Below are 20,049 nucleotides of genomic sequence, written 5' to 3' on the forward strand. Positions count from 1 at the left end.
GCTTGCTGGACACAGCATTGCAAGTGTAGGAGGACTAGCAGGAAATTCCCATGTGATTGTTTTGAAGACAACAGCAGACCTTGGAAAGCATAATGTTTCATTCTAATTGCCTGTAATTATGATTCATACTACTACTGATTGTAATATTGTATCATGTAACTACTTTATGGGTAAAGGTTTTGAAGGATTGTTAAAATCAGTTTGTGGCACAGAAGTTGACTGCAGAATGTTTGTACAGGCTCTAAACTTTCATTTCTTGCTGTCTCATGTCAGTTTCGTTACTTTCCATTTTACTTTCCCATATGTATACGTGTATAACATAGAGAAAGTATTCTGATTAAAAATCACAAAATTTTGAGGTTGTTATTTCAAGTTTTTTCGTTAAAGTTGTTTTAATCCATTGTGTTGGAATTGTGTTACAATAATATCTGACCCATAGGCTGTTGATTAAACCTGGGGCTTTGTTCTCAACTGCCATTCGCAGAAGGCAGGAAGGTAACCTTTGTGTATCGTTTAGCTAGTTTCTGGCAGTTGTTTACTGTTATATAGTTTATTTATGTTAATGTCCTTTGATCTCCATGATTTGGAAGAGCCATAATGCAGATTTAATTGACCACTCCAGATGCAGAAGCCATTTAAATGCTCATACATGGGAGCATACTTTTCTCAGATGTCACCTAACATAATTTCTGCATTTACTGTCACAGTGTTGCTGCCATATCATAAGTTTATATTGGTGCTGTATTGGTGCACTCACACTGGGAGCAAGGATATGTCATGAGCTTGTGACAGACTGTTAACATCAGTCCTCAGAATTATTGGGTTTTTGGTCTTTTTCCATCAACCAGAATTCTAGAAAATAGAAAACATGACATTTCAGAAACTGGATCTCTTCCCTTCCTCACCTGAAGACAAACAGATCCCATTTCCGAAACATCGTGTTTTCTGTTTCCTAGAATTCCGGACGATGGAAATGTTCTGAAAACCCAGTAATTCTGTGTGTTATCCACCATCGTCAGAACCCTTTAGAATTTAGTTGTTACTTTAGTGGTAGAAAGTTGCTAGATTCTATTTTGGTATCATTGCACAGTGGGAAATTCAGACATACTTACACAGGACTTGTCTTTTGTAACTTTGCTGCGCAAGGTCTGGTTCGTAGAGTAGATGACCTTTATTTTTAAAGAGAGAGATGTTGTGAGATGGGAAGGTGAGATAGGTGAGATAAGACACCAAAGAGATGGGTTTTGAAATGTCTTCTTAATGTTCAGTTGTATGAAGCTAGTCTGATGGCCATTCAGCCTGCTGTATGATAAAATTTAATGCAGTGCATAAAATGTAAAGTTGGGTATGTCAGTGCCCAACCACTGATCAGGTTGTAGAGTGGATGTTCACTTTTTACTTCTCAGAACGTGGTTACTGTAATAGTACAAGTTATATTGCCATTTACTTGCTGCATCGTCACTGCTGTGAAAGTACTCATTGGCATAAATAAGCATGTAAAAGCCATTGTGTAAATATTTATATGAACATATGTATGCGGTATATTTTCAGAGTTCCGGTACCACCACGGCTGCGTACATCACGGTCTCACGAGTCTTTGCTGTCTGGCCAAAGTGTAATGCAGACTCTGGATTTGGGAGCAGGGGGCGTGGAGATCAAGCCCCTACATCCCTCAGTCCTAGGCCGTGAACACTGTTTCCAAGTTACACTTCCTGCTGGCAGCCCACGCTACTTCTCATGTCGGTCAGCTGACGAGCGAGACAAGTGGGTGCACAGGTAAGTAGTGAGGTCCCCATTACCTGACAGCCCTTCAAGGAAAAATATGATCACACAGATAGGTAGACCGTAACCTGGTTTGTGAGTTCGTTTCCAGACTTTTTATGAAGTTGAATCTGTCCCTAAACTACCTGTGCCACTTTGTTATGTTTCAGTCTACCATGAACACCTACTTGTGAATGAAAATATGGCATATCTTGACTCATTTTCTTTCCCCTTTACTGAAGTAATTCAGAATCCCAGTGTTATGCTACGAGATGGTGTCATCACCACAAAATAAGACACACCAAATTGCCATGAAATCCCAAAGCCATCTCTAAAAATGTGTTTAGACATGTTGAATGTGACTAATTCAGAAGATCAGCATTGGGACAAAATGCATAGTGGAAGGATTTTATTACATGCTTTCCCTCGGATATTGTATGTTAAATGAAACAGATGTAGTTGAGAACTGGACAACTTGTTGTATGTGTTTGTTTGTTTACCAGATTCTTAACAGTTCTGGTTACAGTTTAGCTCATAGCCAGTAATCAGTGACATAGTACAGTCAACTCTCGATTATCCGGGGGTGGATTAACCGGTTTGCGGCTTAACCGGGGCTGCTGAGGCTTTTTTGAGGCTTATATATTGTTTAATATTCACTCACTTTTGTTTCACATGGCGAGTTGTAACACTATTTTCACACTAGTGTGAACCGAGCACTGCATTCTTTGGTCCCATTATGCTAACACAGTGTTCTAGGGTAGGGGTGAAAGAATGCAAGGATTTGTGGAAAGTTTCAAGGACAGATACATCGCCCTAGTTAGTATCTTTGTATCGATCTTCAAGTGCGTTAGCAAAATATCGGGGTGTAAAAGGAAGCGTGTTGTGTTAAGTATTCAACAGAAAAAGGAAAAAAGTAAACGACAATATTAAATTTTTTGTAAGTGTTAAGTGTGAATATTCGTAAAAAATGTTGGACGTTGTTGAAGACTGTGATTGAAATAACTAATTCATATTTCAGTGTAATGTAAAAAAAGTATTAAATAGGCCATGAGATGACATAAAAATGAGGTTGAATAAATTTAAATACAGGTAGGCCTATAGTATTATTAAGGTACAGTATTACAGTACTACTTTTAATAAAATTTGTCTTAACCGGGTTTTCGATTAATTGTGATTTCCATCCCCACCATTATCCCGGATAATCCAGAGTTGACTGTATTTGTAAATCATGTAAAGAGAGGGTTCATTGGAAGAAGAGATAATATTGTATTATCATGTGCATAGTATTATGTTGTTTGAATAATCAAATGTTGAATAGTTTGAGGGGCTGGATATTGATAATACTGTATACATAAAGGCAGTACCACGTCATAACTGATATCAGGAGAGAGATCAGATGAGAACGCCTCTTTGTAGAGTTTGTAAAGAAATAATGTGCAGATAAGTAAAGTAAGTAAAGGTATCCCCGTAACAGGCCGTGAAGGCCTGTGAGATCTTGAGGGTTCCACATTTTCTAGACAGTCGGCTCACAGATGGTGGCAAGGTTGTCAGCCCTACGCGCTGGCCGCCCTTTACCCCCAAGAATATTTCTGGTACTCATTACTGTTAGAGTCTGAGTTGACCCCAAGGCCATAGTGTGGCCAGAAGGATTAGGTCAATTGAAAAAAATTCAGTGACCTCATTGGGACTTGAACCCATGACCTTCCAGCTTGTAGCATTGGGCCTCAACCAACTAACTACAGTATATTTAGGCACAATAGATCACTGTGGTCGCGGTGCAAGGGCCAAGAAGGCCCACCCCATATACATTCAACTATGCTACTGCGTGCCCACAAATAATGTGCTGATGCTAACAGAAAATATTCAGTGCACTGTTGTAAACACTTGTAGTAAAAAAAATCATGCATTAAGAATTCAGCAAGGTGTCAATGTCGGTGAGACAATGTTTTGTTTCAGTTTCACAGCTGCATGTTAGTTTGAATGTTCAAGACTTGTTTAACAGCAAATTTTTGGTACATGTTGATTATAATTAGAATAATGTGGAAAATAGAGAGTTTTTTCCTACTCTGTTTATGCAATTTTTATATTACTGTCAATCCAATTTATCTTGGAAGTATGAATTTGTAAGAAGATTATATAGATCATTTTATAGATGCTGTTTACCTCAAGTAGTTAGCACCAGATAACCTGGCATCATTTGTGACATTTAAAGTTTGGCACTGTTTGTGCCCCCCCACTCCAAGGTTTAAATTTTGTTGTGATAAAGCTGTTTCATTGGTGACCAAAACTTAAAGTAACTGAATCACTGGTACAGTAAATTAGGTAAGAAGGGTATCATGCCAAGTGAAGGAGGATGAGATGGGCAGGGCATGTAACAAGCATGGGGTGAAGAATGCATATACGGTTCTGGTGGGAAGGCCAGAGGTAAAGGGACCACTAGGAAGGCTTAGGTGGGAGGACAGTATTAAAATAATCTCAGAGCTGGGTGGCATGGACTGGATTGATCTGGCTCAGGATAGAGACCAGTGGAAGATTCATATGAATGCAGGGATGAACCTTTGGATTTCATAAAATGCTGGGCAATTCATGAGTAGCTGCACAACAGGTGGCTTCTGAGGAAGGGCTCAGCTCCATGGAGTTAGTTGGTTAGTTGGCCACGCCATAGCTCAAGCAGTTAGTTGCTGGCTTCCCACCGTGGCAGCCTGGTTTTGATCCTGGCTCTGGTCAAGTGGAATTTGTGGTGGACAAAGTGGTGGTGGGGCGGGTTTTCTCCGAGTACTTCGGTTTCCCCTGCCAGTCTTCATTACAGTAGGCCAATCAGTGGCCGACGTGCCGAGTGGACAGAGTTGGACTCCACCGCCCACTAAGCAAATTTTTTTTAGTTGCTTAGTTTAGGCTGTCATGAGTGGACTACAGAGGGAAAATTTCGCCTAGAAATGATGAAGATTGCAAACTAAAAATCTGAGTCAGGATGTGCAGTACCATGGCAGAGACTTAGGCTGGCCACCTATGGAATATACGTGAGGCTGTCTTACCCCTGAGCTGCTGTTCTGAGACAATAATATTTCATTTGATCTTCCTGATATCATGTTTTATTCCATATCTCATCATTATTCATCCTTTCTCTTGGATCTGGTGAGATAAATTTAAATTCTAAATCTGCTCTATATTTTCCATGATCTTGCAGTCTGCGGAAGTCTGTTCAACCAGATCAGGAACATGTGCGACGTACGGACAATTCCCTCAAGATCTGGATTCTCGAAGCCAAAGGAATCGCAAACAAGAAGAGGTGAGTTAGGACTAACACACTACTTCCTGAACACTATTGTTCTACAGAACTCTTCCTTAAAAACAAGAATGTTTGAATCTCTCCTGTAAAAGTACGTTTTGTGTTGAGATCTCCCTTACTTCACCTAATCCATTGTCACGTGAATTAAGTATTGTAATTTGCTGTTTACAGGTATTTCTGTGATTTGTGTCTTGATAAGACGCTGTATGCCCGTACATCATCCAAGCAGAAGGGAGACATGTGCTTTTGGGGAGAACATTTCGATTTTCACAACCTGCCTCTTGTGAATGTTATTAATGTGAATCTGTTCCGTGAAGCTGACCGCAAGAAGAAACGGGACAAAAATGTCTTAGTTGGTAAGCATGTAAACTATGCTTGTTGCACAGATTCGTGTGTCTGAATATATTTGTTAAGGGCAAAAACTAAGAATGAGGGAAAAACCCATGTTGTGTATGTATAAGTAACAGTTCTCAAGAAATGGAGATGGGTGTGAGTACATTCATGTAACATTTGGATGTTCCAAGAAGTCTCACTTGTTCAGTATGTAAAAGTCTGTCCAGAAAATCAGTCACTGTAGGATTTATTTAGTATATGTAGATAGAATGAAACATTGTAAATTTTGTTACATTTATGTATGTAAAATGTGTATGTACCTTACAGGTTTTGGTCTGGCTAGGCCATCGTCAGAGTTCACATCAACATTAACTGCAAAAACTGCACATATTTGCATTACATGCTGAATGTCTATATAAGGATCTTATATCTTAAAATTGTAGTCAAAGATAAAACTTTTTAGTTAATTGTAAGTCAATTAAAAATTAATTACATTGAGATTTTATACTAGTAGTGCAATTAAGTATGTTCCATTTATGAGGAGCAGTGTTTTTGAATCTGCAAATATAATGTAGGAATGCATTAGAACTTTTATTGATTTATTTATGTAATTATGAAAGTGTGAATGTATGAAAATGCTTCCCATTATACCTAATGTTTATGTTATGACCAAATTTGTAGTTTGCTGTGGGAGATTTAATGGTGGGTTGATCTGTGGTACTATATATATGTATGATTTGAGTGTAACGGGATAAGAGGGCATGTCTAAATGAGCCATGGCTGTGTCCAAAAGAATGTTGCTATGATTGTCTTCATAGGTTTTTGTTTAGTTGCATTGTTTAAATATATACCGTATTTACGCATGTATAGGCCGCACATTTTTTGCCAAAAATTCAAGAGGAAAACTGGGGTGCGGCTTATATTCGAAATATTCAAAATCACACTTCATTTAAAAAAATTATATTCATAATTAGTAATACAGAGTGTTCTACTCCTGAAATAATATTCCAAGAAAATTATTTTTTCTATAATTTCTGTCTGAAAATTGTGCTGTGGCCTATACACGCACGCAGCCTATACATGCGTAAATATGGTAAATGTAAAAGTTTTCTTTTATATTCATAATGTGACCGTTTTTAGCGTCATCTATTTTGTCCATAATTTCTTCCATTTTCCATAGCATTGCAAGTTTCTTAGTATCTGTGTTCACATTGCTAATCTTCTTTATTAAATTTAATACTTTGTGTATGTTTCTTGTGTCTAGTTCTTAGCGATCGTCCAGTTCTCCCTACATATAATTTTTTACATTCCAAGCATGTTAGTTTGTTTTATTGTTGACTATAATTTTAAGATGTAAGGTTCTCATATAGACATGTATTGTGAATATGTATGGAATTTCAAATTAATGTTGATGAGACCTCTGGTGATGGCTAAGACAGCCTGAAACATATAAGGTAATTTGTGTATTCGCAATAAACACACATTCATATTTTATTTCTTCCAGGGAAATAGTAATGAAATGCAAAGCTTGTTACTTGTCCATGCCTCCAAATTCATCAGCCTTATATTCAGCCTTTATGCTTATTCTTTCTTTCTCCTCCTAGCAGTAAGTGTACAGAATCTGGTTTTGGAACCTCATGCCAAGTGGATACTTTGAAAACTGAGATGGAAGTGACAGTATAATATTAGAACAGATGTTGATAGTGTCCAGATGTGGACCTTTGTTCAGGTTTTTCTACCAGAATGTTAGATGCATAATCATGTTAATAATCTGAAGCTACATGGTCCTAGTAGGATCATCAGCACAACTGAAAAGAAACCAAATTTTTTATTCTGTTTTTATAGGTAGCGTAAGCATACCAGTGCATGAAGTGACATCTCGGTACCTGATAGAGAAGTGGTATCCTGTTTTGTCAGAAAAGGGAGTACCAAAGGACCCACCTTCTCTGCGGGTGAAATGTCGCTTCCAGTCAGTAGACATCCTGCCAGTTCAGGTGTACCAAGAATTTCTGCAGGTAAGAGTTAGTTGTGTTCAGTTGCTGCAGTATCTTGCTGATATACTAGGCTATGTTTATTGATAGTTTGTGGTTTTAACTATGATGCATGGATTTTCAGGCCAATGAATTAATTAGTATATATGGTCCTCTAATATGTAAATCAGGGGGATACAGTGAAAATCAGAATGTTTATGAATTTCTGTGCCCTTCATAATGACTACATAACTCCTCCCACTTTCTTTCTTCCTCTTCAAGTTTCTGTTTTTGAAGGTTATGTTTTCAGGTTATTTCTTTTTATTTTTATACAGGAAGATGATGCATGCTTAGTTCATGTTGAATGCTATACTGATCTTGTGCCCAGTTTTCTAAAGGTGCAGTTTTATGATGGTTATGGTCAAAATATGATATCTGAAGCATGATCAGCCAAGAGAAAAAAAGTTTTGTGTGGTTTGTCAGAATATGAGGGTGGAAATTTGTTTAGAATTATGAAAATGATATAATTTTTTAAATCAGAAGATACATTTTTCTAAGCAGTAATTAGCAACCAGATGCAGTTACAGCTTAAAATGGTCTGGCTGCAACAATGATGTCTGCATTGTTCGATTTTTGGTAGCCATGACATGCATAAATTTGTGATTTCATTACACTGATTCATGTCTGTTAGAAAAATAGATCAGTATTGATTTTCTGTGGTTATGTGCAAAATTGGCACTGAAGGTTATTTTTATATTGTCTCTTAAGAAAGTTGCATGGCCCTATTCATGCACAGTGGTAATTATTTTATAGATCAGGCCCATAAATCTAAAAGTATAAAGTTCAGTGAAGTTAACTTGAATTAGAACAAATATGATTGAAGATTTTCAACGAAAGAAAGTCGCTGATAGTAGTACAGAACTCGTGTTACGTATGATATTTGCAATAGTATAACTTTGATCCATTTTCTATTGAATTTCACACTACTGTGACATGTTCATATCAGCAATCTTAAAGTCTGGTAATTCCTTTAATCTTAATGTTAAGGCTAAGTGTATGGTATCATAAAATCCACAGTTCCTGAAGACAGAATACAAACCATTATGTGAAGCACTGGAACCAGTAATTGGAGTGAAGGCGAAGGAGGACATTGCAACAGCAATGGTCCACATCATGCAGAGAGAGGGCTTGGCGCAGAAGTTCCTTGCTGACATAGTCATGATGGATATTGACAGGATAGGTAAGTAACATCACCTGGGATACTGGAACGTTATACTAGTATACGTTAATACTAGTTTTTAGGGAACTGAGTTTGAAGTCAGTCTACACAGCAGTTTAAATGGGACTTAAATAAAACACTTTCTGAGGTCTCACACTTGCAGGTAAAATATCTATAGAAGTGTGTGGAGCTATCACAGTACAGTGCAGGGAATCAGGAAAACGCAGTTATATCATTTTAACCCAGAAGTAGCGACAGATCATTGTGGTACCTGCATTAGATATGTAGTGGCTGTAATTTGTTTGTTTGCATTGCTTGGTAGGAGAGAGTATATCATCGTATTCTGTGTATAGTTGGTTTGATAGGGAGATTAAGTGAAAAGAGTGACATGTGTAGAGTGTGTATGAGGGGCAACAAAGGCATACAGAGTTCTTGTTCAGTCTGTAAGAAGATACTGTTGTGGAGGTGTAGGTATAGATGGTCTTAGAGTAATAATATTTATTGTTATGTTGAAGGTGGTGAAGATTTGAACTATATTGAAGTAGCTAGCTTTGGATAGAGTTCAGTGACAGAGTTCTATGAAAATTTTGATTAATCTTCAGGTTTAGTATAAAGGAGAAATTTCATGGCCAGTAACTTTTTGGCTATTGACAGAAGGCTCTGTACCATGAAACAGTTGCTACTACCAAATATGGCTTTCCTTGTCTGTAAGAGCATATGTTGCTTGATTTAAATATCAGGCTATGATGATTTGGTTTAATCATTATGTTTCTGCTTTGAATTATGCACAGATGATGAACGCCTGACATTCAGAGGCAACTCCCTAGCAACAAAGGCAATGGAGGCCTACTTGAAACTGACAGGTGATCGCTACCTGCAGGAAACTCTTGGTGAGCTTGTGAGTTGTGTACTTAACTCAGGGCAGGACTGTGAAGTTGACCCACTGAAGGTGGCCAGTGTAGCAGCCCTACGCAAGCAACAAGACAACTTGAGGGCTGCGGTGGAAATGGCATGGTCCCGCATCTTGAGTTCACACCAGTCTTTCCCTGTGTGAGTACTTCACCATATTAGTTGTGTACATGAAAAGAAAATGTTCAATAATGCCTAAGAAGAGTGATGACTATATACAGTATATGCACCACCACTTTTTTCAGTATTAAAGAACTCTCCATTTTGCCCACAGAATGTATTGTCACAATTTAGAGTGTGTGACTCCTCCTGCAGCCCTTTGTGGGATTTGGCTCCCTTCACAATTAGCTGCCATGTATTTCATTCATGTGCCTTCTCTTTCCATTCACCAATCCTCATTCGCCATAGGTATTCCTTCACGTCTCTTCCTAGGTCTTCCTCCTCTATGAACTCCAAAGAGTTCACCATTCAATAAACTTTTCAGGGTCCTCTCACTCTCCATATGCTCCACATGACCCAGACAACTAAGCCTAAGAGATTTTGCATGTTTCACTATGTCCTCTCCTTGAAGTAAAGTATTAATTTCTGAGTTTGATCTAACCCTCCAAACACCGTCCTCACAAACAGGACCTAGATTTTTCCTTATAATTTTCCTTTCAAGTATTCAAAGAACATTTTCGTCAGAAATGTTCAGTATCCAGGTTTCAGCAGCATAGGTAACTACTCGTCTTATTAATGATCTGTATAATTTCAGTTATTTCTAATCTCTACACTTTACAAATCGCCACAGCACTCACTAAGTCTTTTCCACCCTGTTATGTTTTCACCAGGTAATCCCTGGCGATGACTTCTCTAACAGTGGAGATTCTTTAGTTTCCCATATTCAGGTTCTCTTGTCACAGCTGCCCATGCTGAACTCTTGTCAACTCCCGCAATTAACGACTGCCAACTGTGAACTGTGGAACTCTCAGTCCAATTCTCTGATGCAGCTGCCAACTATCTTGATGCCATCTCTTCTCAGTTCCTTTGCAGAGGTCAGCTGACTGCCAACCCTTGTCTCTCTCTCAAATCATTCTCACCTCACCAGGGGTTCTCATTGTATAGCCTCAGGGCAGACCCAACAACAAACACCGTTTCCTAACAATCCCTTCGTTGGTACTAGCATATTCATTGCTGCAGGGACATGTTTACTGAGCCGTTGCCTAGCAATGAACGTCAACTCAGGCTTCATCGTTCTGGCTTTCAGGCATCATGTAACAGTATTTTTGTGTTTCCTATCACTCTCAAAATGAAGAATGCTTATTCCCCTAAACAGATTTAACTAATTGGTCTTCTTTATGGAGACTGTATGGTTTCTGTGAGGTAAAAACTGAATTATTTAACATTATTTACATGAATTTTATTTTTAAATGGGTTAAGAGTAACACGTGGGTTTCCTTAACACTATGCAGCTTGAGGCATATGACACTAACATAATAATTGTGTTGTTGGGTTGTAGGGAGTTACGCGAATGTTTCCACATATTTCGAGAGCGTCTTACAGCCATGGAACGAGAAGACATTAGTGATAATCTCATCTCAGCCTCTATCTTCTTACGCTTTTTGTGTCCAGCCATTCTGTCACCAAGCCTGTTTAACATAACACATGGTAAGTGCTCTTGTAGAATGTATTAAAATGTGGTCGCCTGTAGCACACATTGTGGTTCTGTTCAGATGTGCCATCAGCACAGAGATTTACCTCGTGCCTTTTCACTATTGAAGAAATCTTGTTAATTACTGTTTATGCAAAATGTATAAGAGTTCGGTCATTCCTGTCCCATCTCTCATTGCACACGCTTCATTTCTGAAACTGCTATTCTGATTTTGTGAAATTTTTTTGCACTAAAAATATCAAGTGAAATTATCAACCCAGTAAACCACTACATAACGGGAAGCTCAGAATAAACACACTGTTTTCAAGACATTTGGTGATGCAAAAAAAAAAAAGTTGTAACACCCAGCATAGAGCTCATTAACTTTGGAAAATTTTAATTTATACATTTTTGAGCAACAAACCTGGCAAAGCTTCCCAAAAGAAAAGTGCAGACTTCTTCAAGATGCAACAAAGCGAGAACTTGAGTGCTCACAAAATGGGTTAAATGATCCTAAATGCAGCCATTGGAAACCAACCAACCATCCAACATTTTTTGATGATGGATAGATATATTTAACAAAACGTGGTACAAGGAAAAATATTTTATAAGTATGAAATGTATCATTAGTAATGTGATTAGTTTTGTGTCTGCAAAATTGTAAAGACTGTGAAGAAAGTTGTCTTCTGGGTTTTGGCGCCATGTATTCTTCGTTTTGGCTGACGTTCCTCCGAAATATCAGCCAAAATGAAGAATACACGGCGCCAAAACCCAGAAGACAACTTTCTTTATAGTCATCGCCATGAAAACCTCAAAACTTACATTGTAAAGACTGTATTTAGGAAATATCTGCATTCCAAACTGACTGGGCTGCATCTTTCTCATAAAATATAATCTCCAAATATGGATGTTGGGGAATGCATACTTGGTGTATGCCAAGCTCTGATATGATGGAGTAAATGGGTGACTGCTGTCCGGTTTTTTAGCATCATGATTTAAAGAAATGTAGCGGGGTCATGGAAATGTACAGATGTGCAGAGAGAGGCTCATTATGCATACCAGTGTGTAACGTTCCAGTGTAGTTGTTAGCTCTGTAGTTTTCTGTTTGTGATGTCTGACATTTATGTCTTAACCGAGAGACTTGAGTGTCCTGACACAGTTTTTGTGGCTTTTCTTCAGTCTCGTCAAGCAAATACAGGGGGAGTACCTTACAGTAGGGCATAATTGTTTTCTTTCATGTCATGCTCAGCATAACATCTGATGCTTTGGAAAAATTTTGTATGGATCAGAAAACAGTATGGGCATTGAAACTGAAAGGTACTAAGGGCTTATGGAATATTGAATATGTGATAACCTTGTAACCTCTGTATTTGACACTGAAGTCACTGAAATAGATTATGTGATTCACCTTCCTGAATATTGCATTGCATGACCTGCACATTAATTTTTTTGTTATGTATGGCAACAGGATTTGTTGGGAATTGCTGCTAACATATTATTTTAAATGAAATTGCTTTTTAGCAGAGTGGCTTTCATAATTATGCCTGATATCAGAGAATTTTACCCTCAGTATCCAACACTTTGGGAAACAGATTCTTCCACTTCATTCGGAATTATGTTACAGAATATCCAAATGAGAAGGCTGCACGTAATCTCACTCTTGTGGCCAAGACGTTACAGACACTGGCTTCCTTCACACGCTTCCAAGGAAAGGAGAACTTTATGGAATTCATGAATGACTTCCTGGAACGAGAAGCTCCATCAATGAAGAAATTCTTGCAACACATCTCAGTGAGTAGTGCATCTTTCGTTGCATTTATGACTTTGCCGGTGTGAAGTACGTGTCCTTTCACTCAAAGAGGTTTCGAGGCAGGAGTAAGTAGTGGCGGAGACTCACGATAAGGTTGATAGAAATTCATATAACATCTTCCATAATGTAATTACAGGAATTTATGAATTATGTAATAATCCCAAGGTAACTGGGAAATTGAAAACTCAAAGCGTTCTTAAAGCAACATTAGTGCATTGTGCATCATTCTTATGAAAAGTAGAGGCTTTAAAATTGTACTTAGAACAGAACCTTAGGAATTAAAAACATTGCTAGTACAATAAGTCTCCATATACTGATAACTTTTATTAAATGTTATATCATATTTACTAAAACCCCAAAACCTCAAGTCTAATATGGCCTTCAAAAGTAAGCTTAAAATAATAATAATAATAATAATAATAATAATAATAAATGGAATTAAGAAAATAAAGAACTATTGTGTGCGTAATTCTGTTGATAATGTGTATCTTCCTTGAATATAGTTTGAAACAGTCTTTGGTTTGTCAGATGCCAAAGCAAAGAACATGGCCTCTTTTTGTATGGGAAAAATCTGGCACTCTAATATCATCCCCCTTTTGCAGTATTGCTTACAGTAATACAGTGTTTTCAGTTGCCATGAAGTAAGAGTTTTTGTAATATAATGGATTCAAATGAACATTTGTTTTGATAGACACGCGTGCAGCGTGACTTCTCATCCCACCACTGCCTAGAGTTCGATGGCTACATTGATCTTGGCAAGCAGTTGAGCCTCCTGGCTTCTTTGCTACATGAATGTGTGGGAAAACTTGGACCTGGACGCAGTGGGGAACTCCAGCGGCTTACACGGGCGCTAGACAGGGTGCGACTGGCACAGAGTCAGCCAACGGGATTGATCCGTCAGCACAGTTCACCCCCAATGCCTGGCACTGTACCTTCACCGGGACTGAACGAACCAGGCAACAGGAATTCTGAACCAGCAGTTCTGCAGACTCTACAAAGGAACATCTTCAGGTATGAGAGCACTGTATTCACATTCACAGCACTTCATATATGTGGAAGGTCTCGTATGTAAGTATGTGTCTTATATGTAATTTTCTCTGGGATATAAGAATTTTTATCATAAAACTGAGGGAAACTGTAAATGGTGCCTAATGTGGACGTCATTTATGTCCATTTCTCTATATATGCATTTTACTTGCAAAATAACTTTGTGGGTTTCAGTTAATACTGGTGGTCTGCACTGAAAGTTGTCCAGAGATTTTGGTTGGTTTCAATCCAGTATATCCTGCAGTTCACATGAGGGGTTTTTACCACTCTCAGTTCCTTTAAAGACAGCTAATCACGCAAGAAGTTGGTACTCGACAAAGACATATTGACCTCATTAGGTTCTACAGTTTTTGATGTAATGAATGTTGAATGGAAAGCAATTTTTTAATTTTATGTTAGCATGGGATTGTTTGTAGTGTAATTGAGTTTGGAATGGTTCATTTTGTGTTTTCAATATATATCATGGGCAGTATGGTGTGCATTATCAAAAGCAGTACAGATGGAAAGTCTTTGTCGTCTGAGTTAGAGGAATTAAATTTTTTACACTCTTGTCATTTTATAATAAATCAGATCTAAAAGTTTGCGATGATGGTGTATTAATGCAATAATTGTGTTTCTGGACATTATCCAGCATCCTATTTTATTAAAAAGAAGTTTTGTAGACTGAATTCTGTTTCTGTCTTCTGGTGTCAAGTCTCCAGTCTGGAGACAGGGACTATCTTTGTTGATTGGTACCAACTGATTAGGTTCCACCTGAAGAAGGAGGCATAATCCAGCCTTGGAAATGTCGTGTGTTTTAAATAAGAACAGGATGATGAGTAATGTCCAGAAAAACAATTTTATGACAGTAAATCCTTTAACAGAAATTAATATAAGTGTTTCATCACTTGGTTTTCAGGTTTAATGACCCTACGGTATGCAATGGCAGTGTTCTGGGCCATTTCTACAATGGACAACAGCAGCAACAGCAGCATCATTATCATCATCCTACCAGTGAGATGAGTGGGTCCATGATTGGCACAAGCTCTGGTCATGTTTCACGTTCACCCGTTGTACCCCGAGCATCGACTCTGCCTCGTAATGCCTTCGTGCCTAGACTGACAATGACTTCAGCTGCTCATGATGAGTACTGTGATCCACCTCCAGCCTATCGCAGCCCCAGTCCGGCTGCACATCATTGTGGCATTCATTGCGTCCCACCCGGGAACCTGCAGCACCGGAGCGGGCGCTCCTCTTCCGTCGCTAATGGTTTAAATGGGAATGTGACTGTTAATGGGAATGTGAATGGAAATGGGAATTTGGACGAGCTGTCTGATCTGCTGCGTTATGCAGATGACGAGGCTCTGTCAGAGCACAATACCAACAAGGGCAGTCAGATCTCCATTTCACAGCTCTCCAATGTAGCTTCATCTGGGTATCAGAGTTTTGCCTACAGTCAGAGCTCAAGCCCTGTAGATCTCACTATTGCAAACAACAACAACAACAACAATAATCCTGCACCAGCAAATAATACTGTAAACAACAACAACAATAATAATAATGTGAGTGTTGTAGCAGCTGCCCCACTGGCTTTCACCAACCCAGTATATCACATGGAATTGCGGCAGCACATTGCAGCCCTGAATGGACATCGCCATTTGTGTCGGCGTCATTCTTGCAGTTCATCTTCTGAAGAGAATGGTGGTGGTGGAACATTGGAGAGGGTTGGTGGGGTGGATGTTCCTCCTTCACCTTCAACTCCAACACCACCGCCAGTTCACAAGTTCTCCCCAGGATCACGAGCTCCACGCACAAATCCGCAGTGTGCACAGAGGAGCAACTGGCGTAGCACAAACGGGCAGGCTGCCAGTGTGCTGCAAGCACAACCTCATACGTGTACCGGCAATCCAGGTAATCTCCAAATGATAACATGATGACTGAAGACTGTGATCTTTAGTTTAAAACAGGTTAATTCAAATGTCACAGATTAATTTTTGAATTGTTTCATTTTGGTCCGTTACACTATCAATCACAAAGTTAATAGAAACACACAACATTGATAACACACAAGGCTATAAAAAACATTAGATGTAGTATTCCTACTGCAGTACACAGCACACAGCACACAGGAACATATCAAACCATAAGCCATACAACCTCAAGCTGACGTCTCCCATCTTCAGGATGAATTAACAAGGATGAGTTCAGCATTTTATATCAAATATCTTCGTCATTTAGAGTTTTAACTTAAAAAAATAGGTTCGGATGAAAAGTGAGAGCTTGAGAGTGTACTCAACTATCTTAGCATGTTTTGTGCTTTTACACGTCAACATATCGTAGCAGTGTCCACACGACAAACATAATTGTGAACATCAAAAAAAAAAAAAAAGCGACAGTGTTTCCATAATTATAGCAAGTGCCTCTGATGATGGTTGTGTCAAACCGAAACATGTAAGGCAGAAATAATAATAAAAAGTGACCTACAAATTGTTACACTCGACGGACTTTCTATTAACTTTGTCACAGATTAATTTTTACTGGGTAAGAAGTGATTACACTTGTCTTACATTAAAATGGTATTTTCTAACTGATAACTAATTAACCGTCTTCTTGGTACGAGGCTTTCCTTGGACATCTTACAGTTATTTGTGTAGTCAAGACATTTTCTTATTTTACAAAATCTGAAGCTCATTATTAATTTCAATTTGAGGTTCTCACAGTTGTGGCTGTGAAGGGCACTATCTTCTGGGAATGTTACACCGTGTAGTCTGGTAGAAGTTAACATGTTTCTACTGGACTACATAATGTTGCATCCCAGAAGATATTGTCACGTGTCAGGGTTCTGTGACGAATAATAATGGGTTCCGAATTGGATGATTGGTTTTATTAACACTTTATACAATCAACTTGTACTTACAAGCAATACAGTGCTATCGCTGATTCGCACAATTTACATACTAGGAATATTGATAATGTAAACTGTATTTTATGTGTGTGTGTTATGAAAACTTTCAGATCAACCCATTTCTGCATGCTGTACAAAACTGAGGCGACGGTTGTCTCTGGACTCGACTCGTGATCTGTCAGACTCATCAGACGATTATAGTTGCCATGAACAGCACAGTAAGCTTCGAAGTCCCAGGAATATTGAACAGGTACCTAACCTGTTTGTTTATATTCTTTATTATCATTAGAACTTTTCATTACTCCTAGTGCCAGGCTAACATGTTTTTTGATCAGAAATGTTAAGGAATGAAATGGATTACCTGTCACAGGTCCATACTACTGTCACTAGTCTGTAGTCATGTGTGATAACCTATAGTGTAATCAGTTCTGGCATTTTGTTCCAGGTCGTAATGTATTGTTGACAGCTAGAATACAATTGTGCTATTAAATTCACAGTACAGATATTTAGTGCCTATTTCTTAACTGCAGACATATTCAAAAGGAACATAAGAGATAGGGAACTGAATATAAAGGAAAGCATTCTTTGTTTACAGTATGAGCAAGAGATCGAAAGGTTGCAAAAGAATGTAGAGCATTTGAAATTGAAGTTGGAACAGGCAGAACAGCAACGAGACCATGAACAGCAAGGCTCAGGCTTGGACTCACCAGATATTGACTCAAGCGAGCAGGATTCAACCCATGATCTGAGGGACCCACCAACCCCAGGCCAAGCAGACACAAACATGAAGAACATCATTGCTAGGTTAGTAGCAGCACTGCCACAACTGCCTTGTAGCCTAATTTTTGTTCCATGCTTATCCCATCCATCCTGAGCCTGTGTCCTTTCCTCACACCTGTCATCCTTGCTTGATGTACTATCTCTCCCCTACTCTCTTTTCTCCATCCTAACCCAAATTGCTACTTCCTCCTAACCTCTTCATCTTTTTCTCAATCTTTCTACCTTCCCTGTCCGCATTTCCCTGTTCCTTTACCATACCCTCCATCTCACTGCTTTTGTAGCCCCATTTCTGCCTCTCCCATTCTGACTTCCTCATCTCCAACTGTACTCCTTTCCTCCCCTGCTCTGTTCTGTCATCTCAATAACACCCTCCCTCTGCATAGGCCATCAGCTGCTTCTTCCAAACTCATTCCTCCCCCCCCCCATGCCCCACATATGCTGGATCCTCTCATTCTCTTGATGTCAGGCCAAGAACCATCTCCCCTGGCACCAATCCCATCCCCTATTTCCGTCATAACATTCTACTTTTCCACATGTTCTCTCCTGTCCCTGGTCACATCCTCTTCCTATCTTCTCTCCTTGGGATACTGTCTGTTTCTTGTGCCTCCTTTCAAGGCCTCATGTTTGTGTGCTACTCAGATGAACCTCTTCCTCCCATTAGCCATCTTCCATCTTCCCTTCTTCCACCTTGTCTACCACTTACCACACAGAAGGGTAATTCAGACAAACAGCTAGTTTTGCACTTCTTACACACTCAGTGAGTGCTCCAGTTACCAACATGTTTGTTCTAATGGCACTTAGTGAGGTGTATTAGGTGGGTGATTGTAATTCTAATTAATGTTATTTCATGGTTTAAAATAACTCACTTCTTCATGGACTGACTCTTAGGTTGATCTCTGTCGAGGAAGAGCTTCGCCGTGAACAGCAAAAGATGTCTGATGCACTGTCGCACAAGCAGAGGGTCATTGAGGCCCAAGAACATAAGATTGCTGCGTTAGATGCTGCAAACAATCGTTTGCTCTCAGCTCTGACCACTCTGAAGGATCGATATGCACTCCAGCAACAAGGGAAGAATGGAGCCCAGCGTCTGTTGGCAGAACTGAGTGAACTAAAGAGTTCATCATGCTGAGGTGCCCAGTGTACAATTCTGCAACTCAGGTCTCTGTGGGGAAGAGGGGATCTAGTTAAATGTACCTGGTACTTTATACCTTACTGATGGTCATGTAGAGCTGATATGGGAGATCAGCAGATGCATAAAGAGGGTTGAGCAGCTTTCTTTATGACTGTTGAGTGCAATAAAAAGTTTTCTGTCTATTTTCAAGAGTTTGATTAATGTTCACATCAGAAACTTTGGTGAGAATCCATATGAGATTTTTCATTGAATAATTACCAATATCCCAGTACATTTCTGAAGCTGTAATTCTTCAGATAAATGTGCTGAAATAATGTAATACCTTTCTGATGAATAACCATATGAATTCACCATTATTATTCCTTTCCCACACAGAAGTCATCAGTGCGCCCGCTGATGCTACAATAATCAATACCAGGTGCAGAGCTTTAGTAAAATGTCAGAACTGTACATCTATCTTCTGTTGACATGGTGAATTTTCAGTTACACATCTCGTGATATGGTTTAAGGTATCGGGTATTTTAAAATCTGATACAAGTATTATAAATGAGATTTGCATCATTCAGCAGCTGATAATTATCAGAATTGTAACTGGGTACAGTATTTTCTTTAACTTGAGTCTTGTTATCGTGTACTTGATTGTGAATTGAGAGTTTTGGTTAGTGAAATGTGATTGTGTAACATATTCAGCTGTAGGACATACATAAATTAGCCAGTTGATTGTACCTGTTCTTCAACAGCTGTTACGGAGCTCCACCTCTTGTTTTAAAGTATGAAGGGAAGTCGTGAAACTTAAAGAAGACAGTATTTTACCTATCTGCTGTGCAGAAGTAGTTTGTGCTCACTGCCTAGATAGTCTTATCGCATCACTTTATCGTCTTACTGAATGTTATCACAAAAATGCACAAATTCATTATACTGTGTACATTAATCACTGAATTTGGACGCCTTGGCAATGCACATGTAAATTTGCCTTGATATAATGGTGGTCAGAGATTTAAACATCATTTGATGGTGGACCATTTACATGGTTCATGCATAAACCTCTCTATCTTTGTATTAGGAATGCTTGTGATGATAATTAAATGTGTATTAACAATACATGGCACATATTTTCTCCTCTGGTTGCAATAATTCAGTAATAAATTAGTATGATATGGCAGTCCAAATCTTGTAACTATTGTTTGCATACATGAAAGGAAATATATCCACCTTCAGCATTCCATAGTCAGGATACAGTTTCACTTGTTTGAATGTTAATTGTGGATATCTGTGGTAACATTTT

At 38.8% G+C, this 20,049-nt stretch overlaps 1 protein-coding gene across 12 annotated transcripts in view; it reads left to right on the top strand.

The window, feature by feature from the left end:
• The window catches only part of LOC111865176 (probable Ras GTPase-activating protein), a 569,826-nt gene extending 549,777 nt beyond the window's left edge, over positions 1-20,049 (top strand). For all 12 annotated transcript variants that reach the window (XM_033751719.1, XM_033751717.1, XM_023852972.2 and 9 more), the window contains 13 exons: positions 1,552-1,776; positions 4,949-5,050; positions 5,222-5,406; positions 7,229-7,398; positions 8,431-8,593; positions 9,364-9,622; positions 10,980-11,128; positions 12,736-12,902; positions 13,613-13,932; positions 14,867-15,858; positions 16,963-17,102; positions 17,448-17,656; positions 18,521-20,049. In XM_033751719.1, coding sequence (XP_033607610.1) covers positions 1,552-1,776; positions 4,949-5,050; positions 5,222-5,406; positions 7,229-7,398; positions 8,431-8,593; positions 9,364-9,622; positions 10,980-11,128; positions 12,736-12,902; positions 13,613-13,932; positions 14,867-15,858; positions 16,963-17,102; positions 17,448-17,656; positions 18,521-18,761 — 3,322 coding nt within the window. In that variant the 3' untranslated portion in view covers positions 18,762-20,049. The remainder of the gene's footprint in view (positions 1-1,551; positions 1,777-4,948; positions 5,051-5,221; positions 5,407-7,228; positions 7,399-8,430; positions 8,594-9,363; positions 9,623-10,979; positions 11,129-12,735; positions 12,903-13,612; positions 13,933-14,866; positions 15,859-16,962; positions 17,103-17,447; positions 17,657-18,520) is intronic.

Source organism: Cryptotermes secundus, unplaced genomic scaffold, assembly GCF_002891405.2.
Source record: "Cryptotermes secundus unplaced genomic scaffold, Csec_1.0 scaffold238, whole genome shotgun sequence".
Lineage (NCBI taxonomy): Eukaryota > Metazoa > Arthropoda > Insecta > Blattodea > Kalotermitidae > Cryptotermes > Cryptotermes secundus.